This window comes from Pleurotus ostreatus, assembly GCF_014466165.1.
Source record: "Pleurotus ostreatus strain PC9 chromosome Unknown scaffold_9, whole genome shotgun sequence".
Lineage (NCBI taxonomy): Eukaryota > Fungi > Basidiomycota > Agaricomycetes > Agaricales > Pleurotaceae > Pleurotus > Pleurotus ostreatus.
In genome coordinates, this window is record NW_023503164.1 from 500,478 (window position 1) to 521,278 (window position 20,801).

At 50.6% G+C, this 20,801-nt stretch overlaps 7 protein-coding genes across 7 annotated transcripts; 3 read left to right on the plus strand and 4 right to left on the minus strand.

Moving 5' to 3' along the window:
* Positions 1 to 1,111: 1,111 nt before the first annotated feature.
* On the minus strand, positions 1,112 to 1,570 carry PC9H_011365 (uncharacterized protein; the record flags this gene model as incomplete). Its single annotated transcript, XM_036780850.1, has 1 exon — positions 1,112 to 1,570. The coding sequence occupies one exon, from the start codon at positions 1,568 to 1,570 to the stop codon at positions 1,112 to 1,114; it is 459 nt and encodes a 152-aa protein (XP_036626705.1).
* A 1,532-nt stretch (positions 1,571 to 3,102) lies between these two features.
* On the minus strand, positions 3,103 to 5,107 carry PC9H_011366 (uncharacterized protein; the record flags this gene model as incomplete). Its single annotated transcript, XM_036780851.1, has 9 exons — positions 3,103 to 3,440; positions 3,469 to 3,652; positions 3,678 to 3,811; positions 3,870 to 4,169; positions 4,222 to 4,567; positions 4,625 to 4,671; positions 4,728 to 4,867; positions 4,923 to 5,038; positions 5,090 to 5,107. 9 exons carry the CDS (start codon positions 5,105 to 5,107, stop codon positions 3,103 to 3,105), a joined length of 1,623 nt encoding a protein of 540 aa, XP_036626706.1.
* A 570-nt stretch (positions 5,108 to 5,677) lies between these two features.
* PC9H_011367 (uncharacterized protein) lies at positions 5,678 to 7,047 on the plus strand (the record flags this gene model as incomplete). Its single annotated transcript, XM_036780852.1, has 7 exons — positions 5,678 to 5,820; positions 5,875 to 5,997; positions 6,050 to 6,407; positions 6,470 to 6,541; positions 6,588 to 6,676; positions 6,727 to 6,940; positions 6,991 to 7,047. The coding sequence occupies 7 exons, from the start codon at positions 5,678 to 5,680 to the stop codon at positions 7,045 to 7,047; spliced, it is 1,056 nt and encodes a 351-aa protein (XP_036626707.1).
* Positions 7,048 to 7,795: 748 nt separating this feature from the next.
* On the plus strand, positions 7,796 to 9,419 carry PC9H_011368 (uncharacterized protein; the record flags this gene model as incomplete). The annotated part of the gene is made up of 12 exons (XM_036780853.1): positions 7,796 to 7,801; positions 7,872 to 7,904; positions 7,935 to 8,075; positions 8,202 to 8,256; positions 8,320 to 8,396; positions 8,446 to 8,534; positions 8,600 to 8,679; positions 8,757 to 8,861; positions 8,961 to 8,987; positions 9,043 to 9,083; positions 9,142 to 9,170; positions 9,233 to 9,419. 12 exons carry the CDS (start codon positions 7,796 to 7,798, stop codon positions 9,417 to 9,419), a joined length of 870 nt encoding a protein of 289 aa, XP_036626708.1.
* A 333-nt stretch (positions 9,420 to 9,752) lies between these two features.
* On the minus strand, positions 9,753 to 10,823 carry PC9H_011369 (uncharacterized protein; the record flags this gene model as incomplete). Its single annotated transcript, XM_036780854.1, has 5 exons — positions 9,753 to 9,883; positions 9,941 to 10,275; positions 10,325 to 10,510; positions 10,568 to 10,754; positions 10,805 to 10,823. The coding sequence occupies 5 exons, from the start codon at positions 10,821 to 10,823 to the stop codon at positions 9,753 to 9,755; spliced, it is 858 nt and encodes a 285-aa protein (XP_036626709.1).
* A 3,507-nt stretch (positions 10,824 to 14,330) lies between these two features.
* On the minus strand, positions 14,331 to 15,836 carry PC9H_011370 (uncharacterized protein; the record flags this gene model as incomplete). The annotated part of the gene is made up of 11 exons (XM_036780855.1): positions 14,331 to 14,456; positions 14,511 to 14,665; positions 14,735 to 14,817; positions 14,870 to 14,923; positions 14,980 to 15,124; positions 15,184 to 15,220; positions 15,271 to 15,346; positions 15,400 to 15,478; positions 15,539 to 15,575; positions 15,652 to 15,725; positions 15,785 to 15,836. 11 exons carry the CDS (start codon positions 15,834 to 15,836, stop codon positions 14,331 to 14,333), a joined length of 918 nt encoding a protein of 305 aa, XP_036626710.1.
* A 997-nt stretch (positions 15,837 to 16,833) lies between these two features.
* PC9H_011371 (uncharacterized protein) lies at positions 16,834 to 19,522 on the plus strand (the record flags this gene model as incomplete). Its single annotated transcript, XM_036780856.1, has 20 exons — positions 16,834 to 16,965; positions 17,017 to 17,040; positions 17,092 to 17,154; positions 17,207 to 17,301; positions 17,350 to 17,395; positions 17,446 to 17,553; positions 17,607 to 17,630; positions 17,683 to 17,733; positions 17,791 to 17,863; positions 17,957 to 18,105; positions 18,165 to 18,170; positions 18,225 to 18,250; positions 18,308 to 18,336; positions 18,398 to 18,421; positions 18,475 to 18,538; positions 18,589 to 18,628; positions 18,677 to 18,721; positions 18,779 to 18,866; positions 18,920 to 19,322; positions 19,381 to 19,522. The coding sequence occupies 20 exons, from the start codon at positions 16,834 to 16,836 to the stop codon at positions 19,520 to 19,522; spliced, it is 1,632 nt and encodes a 543-aa protein (XP_036626711.1).
* Positions 19,523 to 20,801: the final 1,279 nt, after the last annotated feature.

Genomic DNA, 20,801 nt, shown 5'->3' on the forward strand with positions numbered 1-20,801 from the left:
GATCAGCCATATCAATTACGGTATACTTAGACGCAGTCTGTGGGAGACATCAGTTTATGATCTTCAACTATATTCCGAGGTATTCCAATTGCGAGGGACGTGTTGCTACTGACATGGAGTTTTAATCACACAAGATAAGAAAGATTCAATGAAAACGCACTTTTCGTCGAAAAAGGAATCTTGCCGTACGGCGATAGAACTTGAGAAGCAGGACAGCCGACCAAGAAGGCCCTCTTACATCACATGATTGATATTCAGTCATGAGCTGTGACATTGATTGTACCGCTCCCTTTGGACATCGGACGCGGCAAAGCCCAGCGGTGCCCCAGGTGGCCGATGTACCAACCAGCGAGCATCACGTAAAGGAGGGCCGAGTGAAGGTCAGGGCGCATTATGCTTTGTCGGTGGGTGAGACAATCCTAAACATAATCGTTGTGTAATCAATAACAGAGAGAAAAGTGCTCGCTTACTTTGCATCGGATTTACAGGGCAGTACTCGAGACAAATGCGAGCCCTGACACACTAATGAACGGTAAAGGTAGCACTACTGTGTCACCTCTTATGTACTGCTCAGTTCAGCACACGCATCGTGGTGCCCATTCTGGTCCAGGGCATAATCGAAGTGTTCCCAGCAGAGAGAGATTAGCGCCACCATCTCGACAGTCCGATAGGATGTAGGTGGTCTATCATTGATCGCCACCAAGACGTAATCAATGGAGGTAGGCGTTTCCCAAATCCATTGACGATTATTTCGGTTATGTTGAAGCGTGTGTAGCCCGAAGCCGAGGCAATCGTACCTATCATTGATGGAGGTGCAGTCGTCCTGGGGGTGCAAACTCCACTTAATAACGCTGGTTTCGGTAGGGCCTGGGCCGCTGGGCGACAAACGCGGGTGGTGACGTTGCCTGAGATAGGGTACCGTGAATAATTCGACAGCAAGTTAATAACAATGTTAGTAACTTTGCACCTGTTGGACCGATTGTTAACACCAGTTATTAACTAATTAGTTACATCGGGGTTAATAACATGTTAAATATTGTTAATAACCTATTATTTACATGTTAAAAAATTTTGGCGGTGAAAAACGCGAAAAAAAACGATGCTAGGCATGTCAAAACTTCCACGCCTCCTCTACAGTAATACTAGCACAGGTCTTTGCAGCGGGAGGTTGTGACGCTGACTGTGCAGCAGGGGTTGCTTCACCTCTAAGCAATGCCCGAAGAACGGGGGCGTTAAGGTTAATCTCGCTATCGAGTTCGAAGTCGTCGTCCTCGATCTCAATGGCTAGCTCCCGGAGCATGCCGTTGTCCCCATCGTTGACCGAATTCGTTGATATCTTCGTAATCCGGATTTGTGGACCAAGACAAAAATGTGTACACTTTGCTTGTCCGTCCGGTGTCAGGTAGAGTACGAGGTAGGTACCTGAGAAGTCTCGCGAGGCGAACGAGTTTTTGCTCGGGGGTGTTTTCAGTGATTGCGGACATGGATGTTCAAGAACAGGCTTGAAATTTTGCCAACTCCCTTTCCAGGGTTTGCGACATCGTATTCTAGGATCATACTGAGGCAACATCGTTCGTTAAGGGCCTTATTCGGGGTGAGGGCAACTTGGCAAGGCACTACTAAACTTCGTTTGGAAAAGAGCCTCATGGGCTGCTGGTCACGTGTATTTCTCACAATTTTTAACACCCGCCAGGAGCTCTACCGATGTTATTAAGTTATTAACCTGTTATTAACCCCTGAGACACGCTGACATGGACGACACGTCCTTCCGGTCCGGTTCAGGACTCTGAAGACAAGTATGAGCTATTCAATGTCTATGGGAGTAAAACATAGCGACCACACCTAGCGTAGTTTCAGTTCGCTTGAAGCAGGCTACCCTTGTAAGCCCTTGTAGCGCGGAAGCGGAAAGCGTCGTCAATCTGATACGCTCGAAAGTGGCTGCCGAGCTCTCTGGTCATGCCATGCTGCTGAGGTGGGGCAGATACTAAGTGATGCGTCCAACCAACCAGTATTCAGTATTCAGAATAAATGTAGAACCGCATGGCTGCCTACTTGCTACACTGTCAAATTCATTGTCAATCTTAATCAGGTTTGGCGAGGGGACATTAATGCGTACGAAAGTGACTCAGATGTTCTCTGTGGGTTGCGTACTGGATGGCTCTCCGGAGCATGTCCACTTAATCGTCGTTTGTCTGGCTTCCCTAGGGTACCGTGAAAAATAGGGTGTTTTTTAACAACGGATTATTAACAGTGTTAATAACAGGTTAATAACAGGTTAATAACTTAATAACATCGGTAGAGCTCCTGGCGGGTGTTAAAAATTGTGAGAAATACACGTGACCAGCAGCCCATGAGGCTCTTTTCCAAACGAAGTTTAGTAGTGCCTTGCCAAGTTGCCCTCACCCCGAATAAGGCCCTTAACGAACGATGTTGCCTCAGTATGATCCTAGAATACGATGTCGCAAACCCTGGAAAGGGAGTTGGCAAAATTTCAAGCCTGTTCTTGAACATCCATGTCCGCAATCACTGAAAACACCCCCGAGCAAAAACTCGTTCGCCTCGCGAGACTTCTCAGGTACCTACCTCGTACTCTACCTGACACCGGACGGACAAGCAAAGTGTACACATTTTTGTCTTGGTCCACAAATCCGGATTACGAAGATATCAACGAATTTTGGCTTCCCAAAGAAAACCGCGCTTTCAGATTCAGGAGCACTGTGTCACGTGACCAGTTCCCTCCTAGGGCCCTGTAATAGGAGTATTCCAGGGAAGTCATCCATGAACATACGAGGTGTCTCAGAAGGTCCGGGAGAATAGATAGGTAGAGCGTACGACATTAAATCAAATCCTGTCAAATTCACGTTGAAAGCAGCAGTATTGGGTCCCAATTCTCTTTGAAGGACTCCAAGGCCTGACGGGTGAACACCTTCCTTTCTAGCCCATCCGCGCAGGCAAAGGGGATGAAATGAGAGGGCAGGGATCGGTACAAACTAAACCGTATCACCCAAACAAAATGTTCAAACCACTTCCCAACCGACATGCACTTCCAGATTGTTTCCATAATATGCTAGTTAGCCCCGACCCATCAAAGGCAGCTGCATTCTACAATACTTTCTCTAGCCCAAGAGACCCTCGAATCAACCTCAGTTTGTACCCCAAGAGATTGTCAGCAACAAAGTTGTCTATGTGAACAATATCTTCCGTTCGCATCAATTTCCGTATAGCCACGCCCTTGAGGATTCGTTTTTCTGTCGCAACCTGCTCAGAATCCTCGGCGCTCTCCGCGGGAAGAACACGCAGGGGATCGCCAAACTTCTCAATCAGTTCCTTACGTTCCTCTGGGAGGGATGGTTCGTATGCATGTTTTGCACAGAATTCCACGGTCCGGCGAAGGTCGTCGCCTTGTAGCTTGCGGCCTACGTCAGTGTTTCCCTGGATAACTGTACAAGACCGTCAGAACTTGCCAACAAGTCCAATCAGTGCGATACTTGCTCGGTCTGAAGAAGTCGAAAGCCCGGTCGAAGTTGTCTTCGTCTTTATTCGACAAGACCGGCGCCTCTTGTGACTTGATTTGGTGGTACGCACTCAATACGACGAGCATGAACCTGAGGAAGGCAATAAGAACACGGGAGCAGAGCGCCGCATAGAAGAACTTGCCTTGTGTATGAGGTGTCTACCTTGGCGCTGTGCCATGCAATTGCTTCGGTGCTAGTGCAGCCCCCCTTCATCTCCGCGCAGATCGTCGCTGCTGCCGACAGACCACCGGATATCGCAAGGTGAACCCCAGAAGAGAAGTAAGGGTCTATGAAAGCTGCAAACATTTCCGTTAATAAACATGAGCAGATGCCGGAACAAGGCTCCACGCGTACCGCCAGCATCGCCGACAATCCGATAGTGAGGACCGGCGTAGGAAGTAGCTGAATAGCTATAATCGCTGGCGGCGCTGACGAGGGGGGCGTCGGACTTTTTGATATGTACACCATCGCCGATGAGTGCTAAAACATTGGGTGCACGTTTCAGTTCGCTAAGGTAGTGGGCAACTAGTGAGCTGTCTTCCCCGCTTTCCTTCGCCTTCGCCTTCTTTTCATTGGAAATATCTTGGTTCATGACGATACCGACGGAGGTGGTTCCGTCGTGTAATGGAATAAACCAGGCCCAGCCTGATTCGTCTGCTCGGCTTGTTATCGAGGTTGGTCCAGGCGGTGAGAGGAGACGACATACCAGCGAGAGCCTCAAACAGCGGGGAATTCTCGCGCGACGTTCCTGGTAGGTACTTCCCCGTTCCCTCCCAGTAACCCCAGCAAGCAACATTCTTGAGCAGCGAATTGAACTGCCGGTTCTTCAGGTACCTCGTCGACATGATCCCGTTTCTCCCGCTTGCATCAACAAGATAGCTAAAGGTTATCCTCCCAGTTGCCCCAGATTTTTGTTTCCACAAGGCAGCTACTGGATGCCCCGACTGCTCCGACCCCTCGAATTCCAACTCGGTCACTTTGGTTTCCTCAAATACTTTGGCTCCGCATTTCGAGGCATGACGGAGCATCAATTCGTCTGCTTGAGACCGAACCTATTGAATCACGGCTGAGCCTGCAGAGCCACCGAATGTGTAGTGAAGGAAGTTTACTGTGTTCCATGAGAAATTATTCGGGTCTTGCGATACAAAGTCTGTGTCTGTTGGGGAATGTCAATGTTCCGTGCTACTAATATTGCGGTGTTGGCGCGCTTACATCCTTCTCGTTTGTGGCGATTCAACTTGAAGCCAGCGCCGTCTTTCCGCTGAAAACCGAATTCTTCAAACTCCTTCTCAAGGTCAATGAATCGGAGGAAATGCCGAAGGGATGCGAGCTGGCTCTCTCCGACGTGGTAGCTATTTCACAGCAAGGTTGAGTGTACCGTCCAGAAGGATTGTTAGACGAATATACCGAGGGAACTTGTCGGCTTCGAGGAGAACGACGTCGAACCCTTCTCGTGCTAGGACGGCAGCAGAATACGAGCCACCTGGGCCACCGCCGATTACGAGGATTGTGGATGCGGATGGCTGAGGACATGCTCAGAGATTGTCAGAGTCAATACGCACCAGGAAACTCACTACGGCAATAGAGGCCATGATGTCGAGGGGAAATCTAGACGAAGTGAAGTTATCCGGCTGTCATGATTTATACCAGCGGGCATGTTACGATATGGCGCGCCTCTGCGTGTAGCTAGCGATGATGGTTTCGTTTGCAGTGCGAGCACACAACCAAGGGTGTTTCCCATCTCCATAGGTATCTGGTGAGAACCCATCAACATCACAAGAAGAACTTTTGATACCATCTGAACCTGCCGTGACCGTGATGATCAATATCATTGCCAAAGGTCCAAGTCTGCCCCGCCAGCGCGCCAAGTGTCGCCTCGTGCCGGAAATCGTCCCCCAAAGTTGCGACTTCTCCCACTGATCATAATGACTTTCACACAACGCTCGACATGATGCAGATGGACCTTATCTTCCCCACAAACCGATCAGCGCGCGTAGATTGCATTTTGCGTGCTTCGCCAATCATGTATCACATCAGTTTCTGGCGACTGTAAATGCAGTCAACCGGTGATGCACAATACCTAATACCGATAGCTGGTGAGTACACGCCTGCTCGGCATATAATAGCTCGGGATCAAATGGTTGGACTCACGAAATTGCGAAATGCCTGGTGCCACGTTTCCTCCATTCCCCCACGACGTCCCCACGCAGCCACTTGTCATTGTCGACTATGCTCTCGTGAAAGCAGGCGATCAGGCAGAAATCGATGTCCTCTGGAAGGCAGCCACTGAGAAGGGCTTTTGGTAGTACGTTGTACCTCGCTCGGATGCATACGTAGTCAAGTATTGACATTTTCACAGTATGAAGAACCATGGCGTCGAGGACCTGTTGGACCCCATGTTTGAGATGGGACAGGAAACCATGGATCTTTCCATCCAGGCAAAGATGGAGTACTGGCAGGGAAATTCAGGGGGTTCCTTCGGGTACGCGGTGGCGCCGTTTAGCATTGAACATCGATGATGGAACTCACTCTAGGTACAAGGCAAAGGGGGCGACCACCGTCGATCTTTCTGGCTCAAAGGACAACGCTGAGATGATCAACGTGTCCAAGGATGATGCCCTCGCCTACCCCCGCGTCGCCCACGCCTCATACCCGAGTACTGTGAACGCGCGGATGGAAAACACTGTACGGCCCTTCGTAGAAGCTTGTACGGACGCCAACAACACCATTATGGCTGTTTTCAACGCCAAGCTCGGTCTCCCAGAAGGCACACTCGCGAGCCTGCACGCGCGGGACGAGCCCAGCGTGTCCGAGGCTCGGGTGATCAAAGTCCCCGCAACACCAGGCTCGACGAAGATCGCTGTCGGCGCACATACTGATTTTGGTTCCCTAGTGAGTACCACATGAATGCATGACACGTAAGCTGCTGTCGCTTAGCATTTACGCTTTACCAGTCTTTCCTTGCCAACCGTTTGGGTGGACTGCAGGTCCTGCTGCCAGGACAGGATGACTGGCGCTATGTCAAGGCAAGCGGCGGACTGGCTCGAGTAGGACATTCCTAACACCGCGCAGCCTCTCCCAGGGCACGTTATTTGCAACGTCGGCGATGCCCTCAACCTGTTCAGTGGCGGCATCCTAATGTCGAGTATCCACCGTGTTTTGTACGCATCTCCACCTGTACTCGAGGCTCCGAATGACGCCAACTTCTCAGACCGCCTCCACTAGCGCAATCACATTTCGACCGCTGGTCATTGGTGTTCTTCACGCGACCGGGCAACTCTGTGCATTTGAAGGCGCTCACAGAGCTATCGCCGCTGATTGCGCAGAAGGTGGCAGAGACGCCGGATAAAATGCACGATGCAGGAGTAAACGCCGCGCAGTGGTTTGCGCGCAGACAGAGCAAATGGCGTGTAGACAACCAGAAGGTAAGTCTACGTGCATCGAGTTTACGGGGTTGCTGAGGGATTTGTCAAAGGGCTTAGACGATTACCTTGCAAGCAGGGGTACTGAGCACACACAGACGGTGGTATAATGTAATTCAACGGTTCTTGTTTCTGACCGAGTTTTATTCCCATTTAGCGATGCATGTAAGTAAATAGTCGGTCGGCGATATCTTAGGCGATGTCACTCGAATATGTATGATGTTTATAGTTATGCAAGTCTAGCAATAGCCACAAGTCCTTTACACCAGCATCCAAGGTACGTCAGATCTTCAGGTCGTTGATATGTGAGTGACGGCCTCGAAGCCAAAATATGCGCTCTCACGTACCCCGCGGTTGTCAGGGCGTTTGATGTTCTCATCGACACTGACGAGCGCGTAGTAATAGGCGGTAATAGCATCTTCTAGCGTCCCCTAATGGGTTAGTGGCGAATCATGCGTCCCACCATGATTGGCGGCGGGACCACTACTGATTGTTGTTTTCCCAGTGCCCAGTACAGTAAAGGTTACGGGGACGGAAATCGGGATTTGGACGCACCCAAGGCTTGGAATGCGAAAATATCGCCCACACCTTAGCCTCTCCCCCTTCCTCGTTGTTGCACCTGCGGCCGCTGCGAATGGGCGACGTGTCGACTCTCATAGAATGCCTAGAGTCCGCGAGAATTGCAAGGGTGAGTGCCGCTAGCAGGGGCGGAGTAATTGTGGAACACGCCTGCTCACACAAAGAGCCCTTTTGACAGATAGCGCTCTGTATGTCATCGTCTTCATTGTCCGATAGAAGCACCGGTGTATAACTGAAATCGACTACTATGTGCTCGCCTCTGCAGTCGTCAGCGAGGCCATGTTCGTGAGTCCAGCAATCGAAGGAGCGCGACGTGGCGTTTGACCATCAAGATTCTGACATATATCACTGGCAGTACTATGATTACGTCCTGACCTTCGGCGACGAGGTGAGATGCTCATCATTCGCAGTCTCGTAGTCATCAGGTCCAATTTCTGGATTTGTGGAATTTCGACAGCTCAAGCACATATGGGGCCGCGGACGCTTCTCGATTGGCTCGATCCTTTTCGTCCTGGCGCGATATCTCGGATTCGCTAGCTGTGTACTGAGCAATTTCGAGGTGCGAGCTGGCCAATGAACATTATCTGCCCCTGCGTATTCACTGAGCCTTCCATGCAGAAATCCCTCTCGATCTCTAATACATTAACGTGTGAGTGGATGGATGCAGGGCTTTTTTCAATGCGAGGGGTCTCATTTGCGATGTGCAGGTCTACGAGTTACTGCTATAATATCGTCTGAGGGTAAGCTCATTCTCTCGCCCTCCTACTAACTTCAGTGCCGTCCAACAACAACTCCCCTTGTAGCCATCGTCGCCGTCCGCACCTGGGCAGTCTGGGCCAGGAACAAATGGATACTTGCTATTCTAGTACTCTGTGCTATCGTGAGTGCGTTCCAACGTAGGCCTGCCTTCTGAACATCCATTGCACCAGGCAGCGTGCACTGCCGCTGGCGTCACTACTGTCAACGATGTGCAAAGCTCCGAGCGTAAGTCATCCTCGACCTTCGAATACCCCGCGCCGTATCCAATACTCATTTGTGACTTGCGGTGCGCCGACACTGGGTAGTCATCAATGCTCCTGCCAGGGACTGCGTCGTGGGGCTCAGCACCTCGGTGGGCGGCCAATGGGTGGTTCCCTTGTCCATGACGATCATGTATGAAGTTGGTAAGCATCGCACCCCCCATGGTGGCTACCCATTTATTATCATCGCTGTCTGATCCTTGCGTTCAACTATCCGGTAGTCACAATTGTCCTTACGATTATCCGGATTATGTGGTGGCGAAGACGACTCTCCCGCTCTCGCAGCCCAAATCGCGCGCCTCTTCTCGATACGCTTTGGAAAGACGGTACGTCCCCTCGCACCCGCCCTGTGATCTTCGCTGGGGTGGGGCTCCTTGATGCAGGATAACTCACCTCTTGCCTCTCACTTCTGACTCCATTACTAGGTGTGATATATTTCGCTCTTATGCTAGGTAGATCATTGCCCCTCTTGTGCCGCGCTTTCACGGGGATTAACGACCCACATAGCACTCGGTGTCGTCAACACAGCGCTAGTTATCCGCTCCACGGTACGATAGCTCGCATCTCCTATCACCTCCCTTCCAGGACTAACACCAAAATCGCTAGGCCGCCGTAATTCAGCAGAATGTGACGCAGTGAGTGACTGGTTACTCGTCTGTCAGTTACGCTCGGAGTTGACTGGGTGACGCGGGTGAAGGCTACAGACGTCCCTCCATTCCATTTTGTCCACGAGGATTGTGCTCCACCTTGCTAATTCTGGTGTGGGAGTGAAGCAGATGCACACGGCGACCTCTTCATATGATCCCGACGACATACAGTTCTCAACCGTGCTACGGACAACGGATATTGAACTATCAACGTACGATGTTGGTCCTAGGCCTTAGAGCTGGGGCATTTATGCGTGTATATACTAGTAGAATCATGAGCAACGCAGGACAATAGTTCCAGAGGGAACGTCGCTATCTAAAGGCATGTGGCACCGGAAAATATAGGGTACAATAGTACAAAGCACAATGCGGCACTGATATACATAGAATACAAGCTTGTAACGATAGTGAAGGGGTGGTTCGGTGAAGTACAAGGGCAGTTGATGTGAGCGTGCGATTAAGTGTTCGGGTTTATGTATGAAATGGAAGATGAATGTGTATGTTCGCGAGGTTCCCGCTTCTCTAGTCCGTTATATTCATCGCGATCGAATGTGAATTTCGTCGTTGAAATCATTGGGTGATCGTTTTCGTGGAGCTGTACTCTGTATTGTCGACAAAGGTCACGCTGGTGCCGCCAGTGTGCTGAGGAGGTCCGGGGGCGTATCGGGGGAGCGATTCGACAGGTTTAGAGATCATGTAGCCTATAAACAATTTGGGTTAGACGGAATGCATCCTGGATATGAAACAACGAAACGTACCCTTCAGAGCAGCAGCTTTCTCTCCCTGCCTTCCGAAACCAAGCGTATCTGCCCGACTCATGCCCTTCTTCTCTCCTGAGAAGATGCTATTCGCAAAGCTAGCAGCATTGGAGACCGCCGGCTTGAGGTCAACAGATACTGGGCCAATCTTGGCGGTGGTGGGAAGGAGGAGGTTCTTGCGCTTCTCGCGCCATGAGGTCACGGAGCGTTTAGATTTGGCTCCCTGGCGGAAGATGAGGCCAACGACAATATTGAGGCACCCGATGGAGAAGAGGAAGAATGCGGCGACAAGTGCAAAATCGTCGACAAAGTGAGAGAGGACGGCGGCGCCGATGCTGCGTCGAAGTTTAGATAGATCAATGACGCATTTGAAAAAGAACGCACAGGCACTGGATGGTTCCTAGGGCTCCAACACCGAAGTCTTTTCCAAGAACAGGGAAATAACGATCAAAGAAAGAGGAGGGCCACCCGAGCTCGGATAGGATGAGGATGATGGTTTGGAAGATGATCAATAAGCGATTGAGCACCGCCCAAAACGCGCCTGCAGCTTGATTGGGAACAGTGCTTCCTCTGAGAGCACAGATTTCTAGTAAGCCACCGATGCGGTAGCAGAAGAGTAGCACTTACTCGATATAGTCCGCCTTCATGATAGCATCCATCGTAGAATTGGACGTCGCGCTAGGACCCTTCCCAGCTGAAGTAAAGTTGTTGACAGCTTCAACATCATGGACCATGACCGCGATGCTGCTAGCAAAGACCAGAAGGAGGGCAATAATGCTGAGGATTCGGACGACATTGAGTCCAATGAAAGCGTCTGTAGAGACTAGTCAGCTTTGCGTAAATCATTGACCACCAGACGCGTACAAGCACGAGGGGGAAGCATCCTGAAGGTGGGAGTGGCGAAGAGGGATGAAACGGTCGTAAAATAAAGGGAATCGAGAAGAAGCGACCAGGCTTAAAGGGTGCACCAGCACCGGAGTAGAAAGGCAAGTAATGAAGAAGGGAGAGGTGGAGGCGGCAAGCGCGTCGAGGTCAGCGTCTGAGTGTCGGGGAAAGATATTGGAGAATGATTGGCAGAAAGCTAAGCTTATGTATGGTCCTTCCCCCCAACGCCGTCTGGCATGATTCGAGTAGTCATTGTCCTCCGTTGCCGGGTCCATTGTGCGTCGGTAAAGAACAAAGACAATTGTTCGAGTACAAAGCATGGCTTGTTTGGCATGGGCGCCTATATACTTGACCCTGGTTTCTGCCACCAACCCCGTCCATGAATACGAATCGAATGCCGCTGGTGTAGTGGATTCTAATTATTGACGTCTCTTTCTGGATTTATGACTTATGCATCCAACTTCCGTTGTTACAGACATCGGAGTAACGCGACGGCCATTTCGCATCGCAAAGACAAGACGAACTAGACAGCAGAAGTGCGATGAAGGTTGTCGAATTCCGTTTACTACCATATTGTGTGGGAGAGAAGCCTTCGAGGGTCGAGGGGCGCATCGTAGTTAAACAGCAATGCCTTTCGTTTACCCAAGATTGTGGAAACGATCACTTTGTTGAAAGCACCAGATCCCAATTGACGGATACAGAGGGCTTCGTGCCTATATGCATCGGTGAGTGGTTTTTCTGCTCGTGAAGTGGTGGCGGTGCTGATTAAATCGTTCATAGTCGCGCGAGGGAAAGAATTCTGGGAGGTTGGATTTGACGCATGAATCATATTGGGGATAAAACGAAACGCTACAACAATGGCTACATCGATGGAGGATAAGACCACCCCGCCCCCAAAGCGCCTCCGGTAATACGTCAACGAAGTCGGTATGAAGAGGCGCACTCACCGGCAGGTCCACCGCCGAGACAGACATCCACGTCCTGAAAGGCCTTCGTCAGTGATCTAGTGCAGAGTTTGCGCGTATTACGTAAAAGAAGACGATGAGCTCACCGTTTGGAATCGACAGTGACGCTGTTCAGACAGTTGTACCCTCTCGGTACACATCGCCTGGAACCCGGCTGGCTTGCGACTATCGCATAGCCATCCTGTGAGGGTCTGTGAGGAGGGAAGAGAGAGAGCGACCCTACACCGGTGGCAAAGGCGGTGCGCGGACAGCGACGCAGCACTATTTACCAGGCCCCGTAACTTGGCTTTTCCCTTCGTCGACGCAACACCCAACTATGAGTCACGCCAGCGCCCTGCGGGAACGAAGGACATAGCCAACTCCAGGGAGAAAACCGAGTCCAACGCCTCTGGCGGGTACATGCGGGTGCCGACAGGCGTCACAGCGGGCGAAGGCCGTCCAAGACGAGGTTTGCCAGAGGCCTGGGACGTTTCTGGCAGGTGGTGACTACAACTGCGTACATCCGAGTTAGAACCCTAAGGTCCTTGTGCTCTTCTGTAACGCACTGTAAACTGCGCCCTTCGACCCTACGAGTCGTCCGCCCTGAAGGAGGCGTTAGCGACGTCGAGCGGGACAGTGCGAGTTGGGATGGCGGTGGAGAGAAACCAGGATGAAGGTGCCAATAGCAAGTTTCCGCCTTTATGTACCCGTTCAGTGTTTGCACCCTTATTTGTCCTATGTCAGCCGTTCCCCTGCCTCACAGACCACCTTCCCTGCGACATAACTCCCCTCGGCATCCTCATTGCCCATCATGCCCAGCTTGCTAGAGGAAGCTGGTCAGGCCGCCCTGCGCACACCTACATTTTGCTGTCATCATAACCGAGTATTCGTCTGACGGAGCGGAGATGACTACAATGACCTTGAGAACACCGAAATTCATGTATGCATCGCCAGTGTTTTCTATATCGCGGCATTGTTGCCCAACGTGGTCCGTAATGCATTCCCCGTAATCTAGGTAAGTAGGCCAACGGCCTCCGGGGAAACAAACGTAGTAGGAGTATAGTAGGACGAAGCGATAGACCAATGTAATCGCTCCATTTCCAGGCGGGTGTTGCAGAAAAGAGAGGAAGGGTTATGTGGCGGCGTAAGGTGAGTGAACTGGGAAGGAAGTGCCTAGTAGGGCCAGGTGGAACCAAATAGGGCAAAACCTGGGCAAAACACACTTGGTCGACACCCCCGATAGCCCCTGACATTGCAATGAGATCTCATTGGGGGGTGGTATATGTCAGGCGCCCAGGCGAACATTACGTTGTGTAGAAGAGCGGGCCTTCGTCTACAGCCCTTCATTCCCTTTTACGACCCGCGCTTCGTAAGTAATTGATTGACCTGCCTCTCATATGTATTAACCCGCTCGCACTCTACCCTTCAGGGAGGTCGAAGGGTTTAAAGGCGCAACTGGGAGGGCGCCCGGGCTCTAACTCATCCACTATGCGCCGTACCAGGCACTGTTGGTCCTGGGTTCAGGCAAACCTCGCCTTGAAATACCTATGGCGGGTGCTTGCCTGCGCTTTCCAATGGCGTTGGACTCTGCTTCCTCTCCCGAGGCAGCGGACTCTATGTTCCTGCGGAGGGCGAAGGGCGTGGGCATATTCCTGGATAAACGTTCCCCGATCCCGTCGACAGATATACAACCAAACAGAAACATGTCAGCCGCCTTTGTGCCAAACATGGAGTCGGTAGGTGCATCGTCCCTCGCCTCAGGTCTCACACGCCCGCCTTGATCGTCTTCGATGGTACTCGCCAACGGGCGTTGGGGTTCGTTTACTCCCCGGAGGATTCGGATTCCTTCGTTCCTGCAGCAAGCGAAGGGCATCGTTTGCGCGGTCTAATAGGGCGTAAAGTTGACTTGGGGGAGCAGCCAATCTGCGGGACTTGGTTGAGTGTCTGCGCCCCGCCTTGGCCACCTGGGTTGAAGGGGTACCCTCGCAGGATGGTCTTGCGGTGTCGTGAGTCAGCCGGGTTCCAGGCAATGTATACCAATGGGGTATAATCGTCTGGGCTGCGTTATTGTCATTTCTACGGGGTGAGCTCATTTTCCGTTCGTATAACATGCGCAGACCGACTGAGCCCGACATTGCTCACAGATCGATCAAGGCGGCCTCAAGGCGGGACAACCAGTGTCGGCGGGGTCGGTGGGTTCCCCGCCAGTGAGTACATCTCCTTTGACCAGAAGACGCTTTCTAATACCAGCTTCGTTTCCGTATCCCCAAGGGCGGCTTCTTGGAGGTAGAGGTATGATTTTGCGTCGGGTAATTCTCCTGCCAGTCCCCGCGGTATATTTGATCATCAATTCCAGCGTCGGGTGTAATAAGTTGAGGGCAACGGAAGAAGTCGATGTGAACTCGAATCCTTGGCGTCCGTGTCATTTTTCCGTTGTTGACTCTCTCGAATGTACTAGATGGAAACAATAGTCGTTAGATCCACATGAAGTTTGAGATACATTTCTTGTGGTTTAAACCGCTCCTTCGCTTCTGCCACGCGGGCTCACGGCTGGGGTTTTATTACCATCCCATCCGTTCGACGCTCCAGCCACAGATGATCCCGGTCTCCGTGGGCTTGTTGCAGATGCGCAATCCCTTGTCCAGAGCTGTGATACGCTCGACGTCTTTGGAATCCAAAGTAGGCAGCTAACAATGATGTATTTCTACTTCTGCTCGCTGCAAGATCAAGGTGGCACTTACATTGAGATTCTCTTTCTGATGGGCCTCACTTGTGCTCTTAGGGACGGCGGTCGTTCCCCGAGCGAGATGCCAAGCGAGTACTACCTGAGCGGGGGAAGCTTTGTACTTCGCAGCAAGCTCGATGATTAACGGATCGCCTAACACTTGGGAGTACCCTACAGATCGAGGTTTTGAATACAACATCAGTATGCCCTCTTAACATCAATCATTATCGGAAGGCATACCTGTTGGTGCGTAAGCGGTTACGACAATGCCTTTAGACTTGCAATATTCCACCAGCTCTGTCTGGGCCAAGTATGGATGAAGCCTTCAAAGAAGCAGATCAATATCGAGCGGAGGACGCGTGTTCCATCGCTTACTCGATCTGGTTCACTGAAGGTACCACTTTGGCCGTCTTCAGCAGTTCTTCGAGCCTGTACATACACATGAGCGATTCAAGTTGAGAACAAGGCAAGTAGACTAGGCGTACGTCTTGATAGAGAAATTACTGACGCCGATACTCTTGACTTTGCCCGTGTCGAGCAGTTTCTCAAAGACCGCCCAGACGTCGTTGAATGATGGGGACTCTACAACCTTCAATGTTCCGTCAGGATTGCGGGGCCTAATGTTGCCCTCTGTCATACATCGCTGGGCATCAGTGCGCCAGTATTAGCGTTGATTGAAGAAAGTTTACCTTCGTAGAAGACCATTTGCGGCCAATGAATGAGAAACTAAGGACTAATTCAGGTCGTATTAGGACGAGGTCAAGGGTTTCACTGACTAAATCGACGTAATCAGTCCCCAGATCTTTCAAAGTGGTATCCAAAGATTCTTCAATTAGACTGTGGTAGTTCCATCTAAAGAAGATGTGCTTTGTGCATCTAACTGTTAAACGTGGGCAATGACGCACAATAGCTTGCTGGTGATGAAAAGTTTATCTCGCGGAATACCAGCGTCTTTGAGAATATTGCCTATATACTTTTCCGTTCCTTGGGATCAGAGCTCGTTGAGACCAGGTGCTCGCAGATGTCGGGAGGGGATAACCTCACCGTACATCTGAGCGGTATCAAAGTGCGTATAACCGGCCTGTTATTGGGTTATTGATGTGACGGTAAGCCATCGTATTAGGGACAGACTTGAGCGACAGTTTGAATCTACTAACCTTCAGCGCGGTCGCGAGCCATGGCTCGGATTTGTGCCACTCAGCTGGATCCATTCCTGCCCAAGTACCGAACCCTGGCGTATACGAGTAATTTTAACACCCATTCCTGCGAGATTATGATGTGTTTCCGCACCGATTGCAGGCATCTGGACACCATTGTTCAGAGTAACTGAGGGAATTGTCATCTTGACGACGAAAAGACTGGAACTGCAGATCGGTGCCTTGATCACTGGTAAGTCTAAGACTCTAAGTAGATTTGAACTTGATATATGATAACAGGACGTACCCTCATGTGCCCCGTGCACGCCTTCGCTTCGCACGACTAACGTGATAGACATCCACAAGAATTCGAAGCCCAAGGTCCCAAGGCATGGTCGCATCCAAACATCGGTTTGCCACTACGTTGCTTGCGTCGCAAAATCATACAATCATTTCAAATCATGGCCACTTTGTGAAATCTTCGCAATTCGTCAAGCTCACTACATGTGAAACTGGTTTTCAGAGCCCCTTCGCCTATTGGGCGATAAGATGGCCTTCTAATTTCTGGCATCACTGCCATCAACCTGCTTTAAAAAGGTGTGCAGACACCACATATAGCGTACAATATCCCCTCGGAGTCTTTCCCCCGGAGTGTAAGGCATAGAAAACACACCCACCATAGTTCCGTTGGAAACAGAACACAAAGTAAGGCGCCCCATGGAGCACCTGATTGACGCATCGCTGGGGACCATGTGGGCCTCGGGTGACAAGGGAACTCGCAGAGTCTTAGCGTTATCCAAGCGATATCTTACAGTTTATGTGTCGTGAACAAGAATCGCAATTGAGAAAGCTGAAGGAGGTGGTAGGGTGATGGGAGAGAAGAAGGCGGCGGCGATGTTGAGCTCGCTGTCTGGATATACGTGGGAGGAAATTGGTCAGCGACGCATTGTCGCGCCACCCGGACGCTCAGGATAAGGCTCAGGGTTCTGTGGCTATCGAGCGGGACCTTTCCACATTTTTTGTGATTGAGGCTGTATTTCCAATGCACTCACACGACAACTCTATTAACATGCTTTATATATGGGTCCATACAAAACAGGCTTCCTTCGAGCCGAACTATCCCACTGCAGCTAGTTCTCGAGCTATAACTAGACCTGACAGAAAGCTCCAATCTCGACGGTGGACGGCCAGAGACTACCCACGATGTCCTCAAAACGCTCGGAAGATTACCATGATGCAGAGTTGAGCAAAACGACGCTCAACGACGATGACAGGGAGCTCGAGGCGATGGGCTACGTTCCCTCGTTCAGACGAGAATTTTCCAATCTTGCGACGGTGCGTACGACGTGATGAGTCTGGCGAACTATCCTGATCCTTTACGAGCAGATCAGCTTTGCATTCAGCATCATGGTGCGCACATTTCATCTAGCTAACAGAACCACATTCTTGAACGTTCATCAGGGTGTTTGCTCAAGTATCGCGACAACATTCAATACCCCTTTACTCCACGGAGGGCCATCGTCGGTGCGGTGAATATTTCAAGACTGTATCGCAGACGTTCAACTTGATACTACAGGTGACATGGTGTTGGATTTTGGGCGCTTCACTGTGCTTCACTCTGGGAGCAAGTATTGCTGAAATTGTCAGTGCATACCCTACGTGTGGCGGATTGTACGTGCTGTCTCACTTCACCGCATAATTCCTGTTAAATCTTCCTAGATACACGGCGTCTGCCCAACTCTCCCCTAAAAAGCACCGTGCAAGAGTAAGTAAAACACCCAATCATCGTCTGATTGATTCTCATCAGCGAATCAGGTCGGCTGGTTAGTTGGCTGGCTGAATATATTAGGTCAAATTGCAGGCATCTCGTCTACAGAATATGGTCTCGCCAATATGATATGGGCAGCCGTGGTCATCGGCAAGGTAAGTATTAATCGTTATGTTGACTTGCATATTCACGATATCCATCCGCACAGGACGAGAACTATCCGTTAACCCAGGTGAGCTTTGCTCCATCCACCACGTAGGTATGTGAACTCATGACCCATCCAGGGCAAAATTGTTGGGCTCTTCGCGGGTCTTCTCATATTTCATGGCATCCTCGTAAGTTGTTATTATCTTATACATGTGCTGTTCTGATACTTCCCTGGATCTGTCTAGAATTCACTTGCCACTCGACATCTCGCTAGACTGACAACGTCATTTGTGTTTGTGAATCTCGGTGCGACCTTCTGTGCGTGTCTTTCCGCCATATGGTTTTGGAGTCCTCAACTTATGCAAACTCCGTCTCAACCGCAACTTCTCTATCCCCTCTCACCCATTCTAGTAATCATCATTGTTCTCCTCGCGACTACACCACGAGCGGAGATGCACGCTGCCTCGTATGTCTTTGGATCCGCTGGTATAGTTAATCAGACGGGAGGTTGGAATACTGGGATAGCATTCTTGTTTGGACTATTGAGTGTCCAATGGACGGTGAGCAATACATCTCACTTTTTCCCTTCCTCCTAAGTGTTCTGAACGTCGGCGATCAGATGACGGTGAGCACCATCCTCCTGCTAAAATTAGCACAAGTAATTGAGCCTATTCACTAGGATTATGACGCAACGGCCCACATTTCGTACGTTTAGCGTTTTGAGTTGGGCATGTATACGAGTTCTTATTCCCCGTGACATAGCGAGGAAGTCAAGCGTGCGGCATATGCAGGTGCGAGGAATGCTTCTGAAAGTGCCCGTGAGATATACTTAATCTCTGTCGCATCGCCTAGCCCCCTCCGCCATTTTCATCGCTGGTGAGTCTGACATTCCTCGAGGCGTTTTTCTTGGCTCATGTTGTCCTATCAAGTTGTCGGAACTGGCCTCATTGGCTGGTTGTTGAACATTGTTCTCGTCCTATGTTCTGGCCCGCTGTTCGTTCTTCTCTTCTCCTCCAATGGGCTGTCACTCATTTTGACTTTAGCGAAAATCTCCCAGGGCCATCAGGGTCTGCCATGCTTGAGGTAGAAATTCTATCATACCGATTCTGTTGCAAACTCACACTCGCTTAGATCATGGCCATTAGGATGGGTAAAACAGGCGCTCTTATCCTTTGGGTACTTACTCTCTTCGTCAAGATCTGACCGGGGGAGCTGACAGTATCCCGACTTTAGGTGTTCGTCTGCCTTACGGCCTTCTTCGTAACGCAGACAGCTCTCCAGGCGGCGTCGCGCACGCTATATGCGTTTAGCCGCGACCATGGTATGTCTTCTCTATTGTACACGAGTGCTGTCTCTTGATTTCGATTCGCGTAGGTCTTCCTGATCGTGGCTATTTCGGCGAGACTTCGAAAGGCACTCGTACACCCCTTCGTGCTATCTGGCTCACGACTATCGTCAGTATCATCCCTGGTCTCCTGGCGCTTGCCAGTCTTGTCGCTGCCAATGCCATCTTCTCTCTGACGGCAATGGCACTTGATCTCTCCTACATCATTCCCATCTTCTTAAGAAGGTTTTACCATTCCCACCCCGACGTCGTATTCAAACCAGGTCCGTTTTATATGGGAGATGGCATCCTTGGATGGTCGTGTAACCTTATCTGCATCGTGTGGACGGTCTTCGTATGCATTATATTCTCGTTCCCCACCAACCTCCCCGTTACCCCTGACAACATGAACTACGCCTCCGTCATAACCTTCGGTGTCATCTTCCTCGCTTTGTGAGTATCTGGTGCCTTCGACTCCTCGGACTAAGCTCATTTTGAACTTAAATTCTAGCCTTTGGTACTTCCTCGGCGCCCATAAACACTATACGGGTCCACAATCAAATATACACACGACGCACAGTGACGAACACGTACACGGTTCCGGAGACTTCAAAGAGAAGGACCCGTCCCAGACGACTACACGACCGCTTTAGGGACCCCACGAATGCTGATTTTTAGGGTGATGTTTGCCCACGGACATCACTGAGGATATGAACCGTCGGCAGAGAGATACCCTGATTCTCTGATGCGAGGGTGCTCCCGCGCCCCAAGATATACTCTAAACCATGTAATGGACGCGCACTGATATATAATGCGGACTGCAATCCTTGGTCCATGGATCTTTCTTCTTTCACGACGCGACCCTTCTGCTACGATCTATATGAGCAGGTGGCTACAGCATTGACATCACTCATAGGTCCCGGCGGTAAGTAGAAATTACTTCCACGTTCATATAGAAAATTCTGGGGTACACACCCTCAAGTTGAAGAATCTAGCCCAAGCCTTTCCGTCAGTATGTCATTCCTCCCCTCGACTAACAACATCACCTCGCTTCAATGAGGATGTATTCCCACCAGCGGCTTCTCATCGTTCCATCCCATTCCTTGCTATTCGAGCAAGCGCACTTTGACCGGCTCCATTGATAGTCGAAAGCCCATATTTAGCTGTGTTTCATTCTTTTTAGTTCTGACTACTTCGACATGCACCCATCATCAGCTTTCCCTCCTCCCTCGCATCCACGGAATCATTCAAGCGATGGGTAGAAGGTGCTAGAGCAGGGGAAGGATTGTCGAGGGTCACAGGTGAGTGTTGGTTTACGATCGCGATATCGTAACGTGCTGACATTGTCTGTGCCTCCCAGCGAGGTACGTACTCCATTGCCGTGTCCTGTGGGCAAATGTTAAGGGGACACTAATCAGTAGGGCCTTTCGCAAGAGAGCCCGGATGCGGCAGTAGGAAATATTGATGCCGAGTCACGGTGTCAAATGACGTCGATGGGATTCGGTGAGAGACTTTGCCACTTTGCCGCTGGCTCTGACGGGAACCATATGCACAGGGCCTTCTTCGAGTCTTACGACAAGCGATAAGTAATTCATTCGTGGAACCTACCGAGCGGGCTGTGGTTCATCTTGTCGGAACTTTCAACAAGGCACTTCTCCTTATCACCGTCGACTTGGCCATCGAATTTGTCCGACTGCCGTTTTGCTATTCGTATCGCATTCCTGTCCGCACTTCCGAATGCATCTCGGGGGACCTCTCTTGCCATTTAGATTCCCAAGGCCCCACAACCTTCCAACTTATCCCTTGATGGTAATTTAAATAACCTTTCGACCCTCTGACCTGCAGTCTATCGCTATGGTCCGGCGAATACCACGATATGATGACTTCATTTCTGTCTTCCATTTCTGGGCGTCACGGCCCATACGAAGGGGA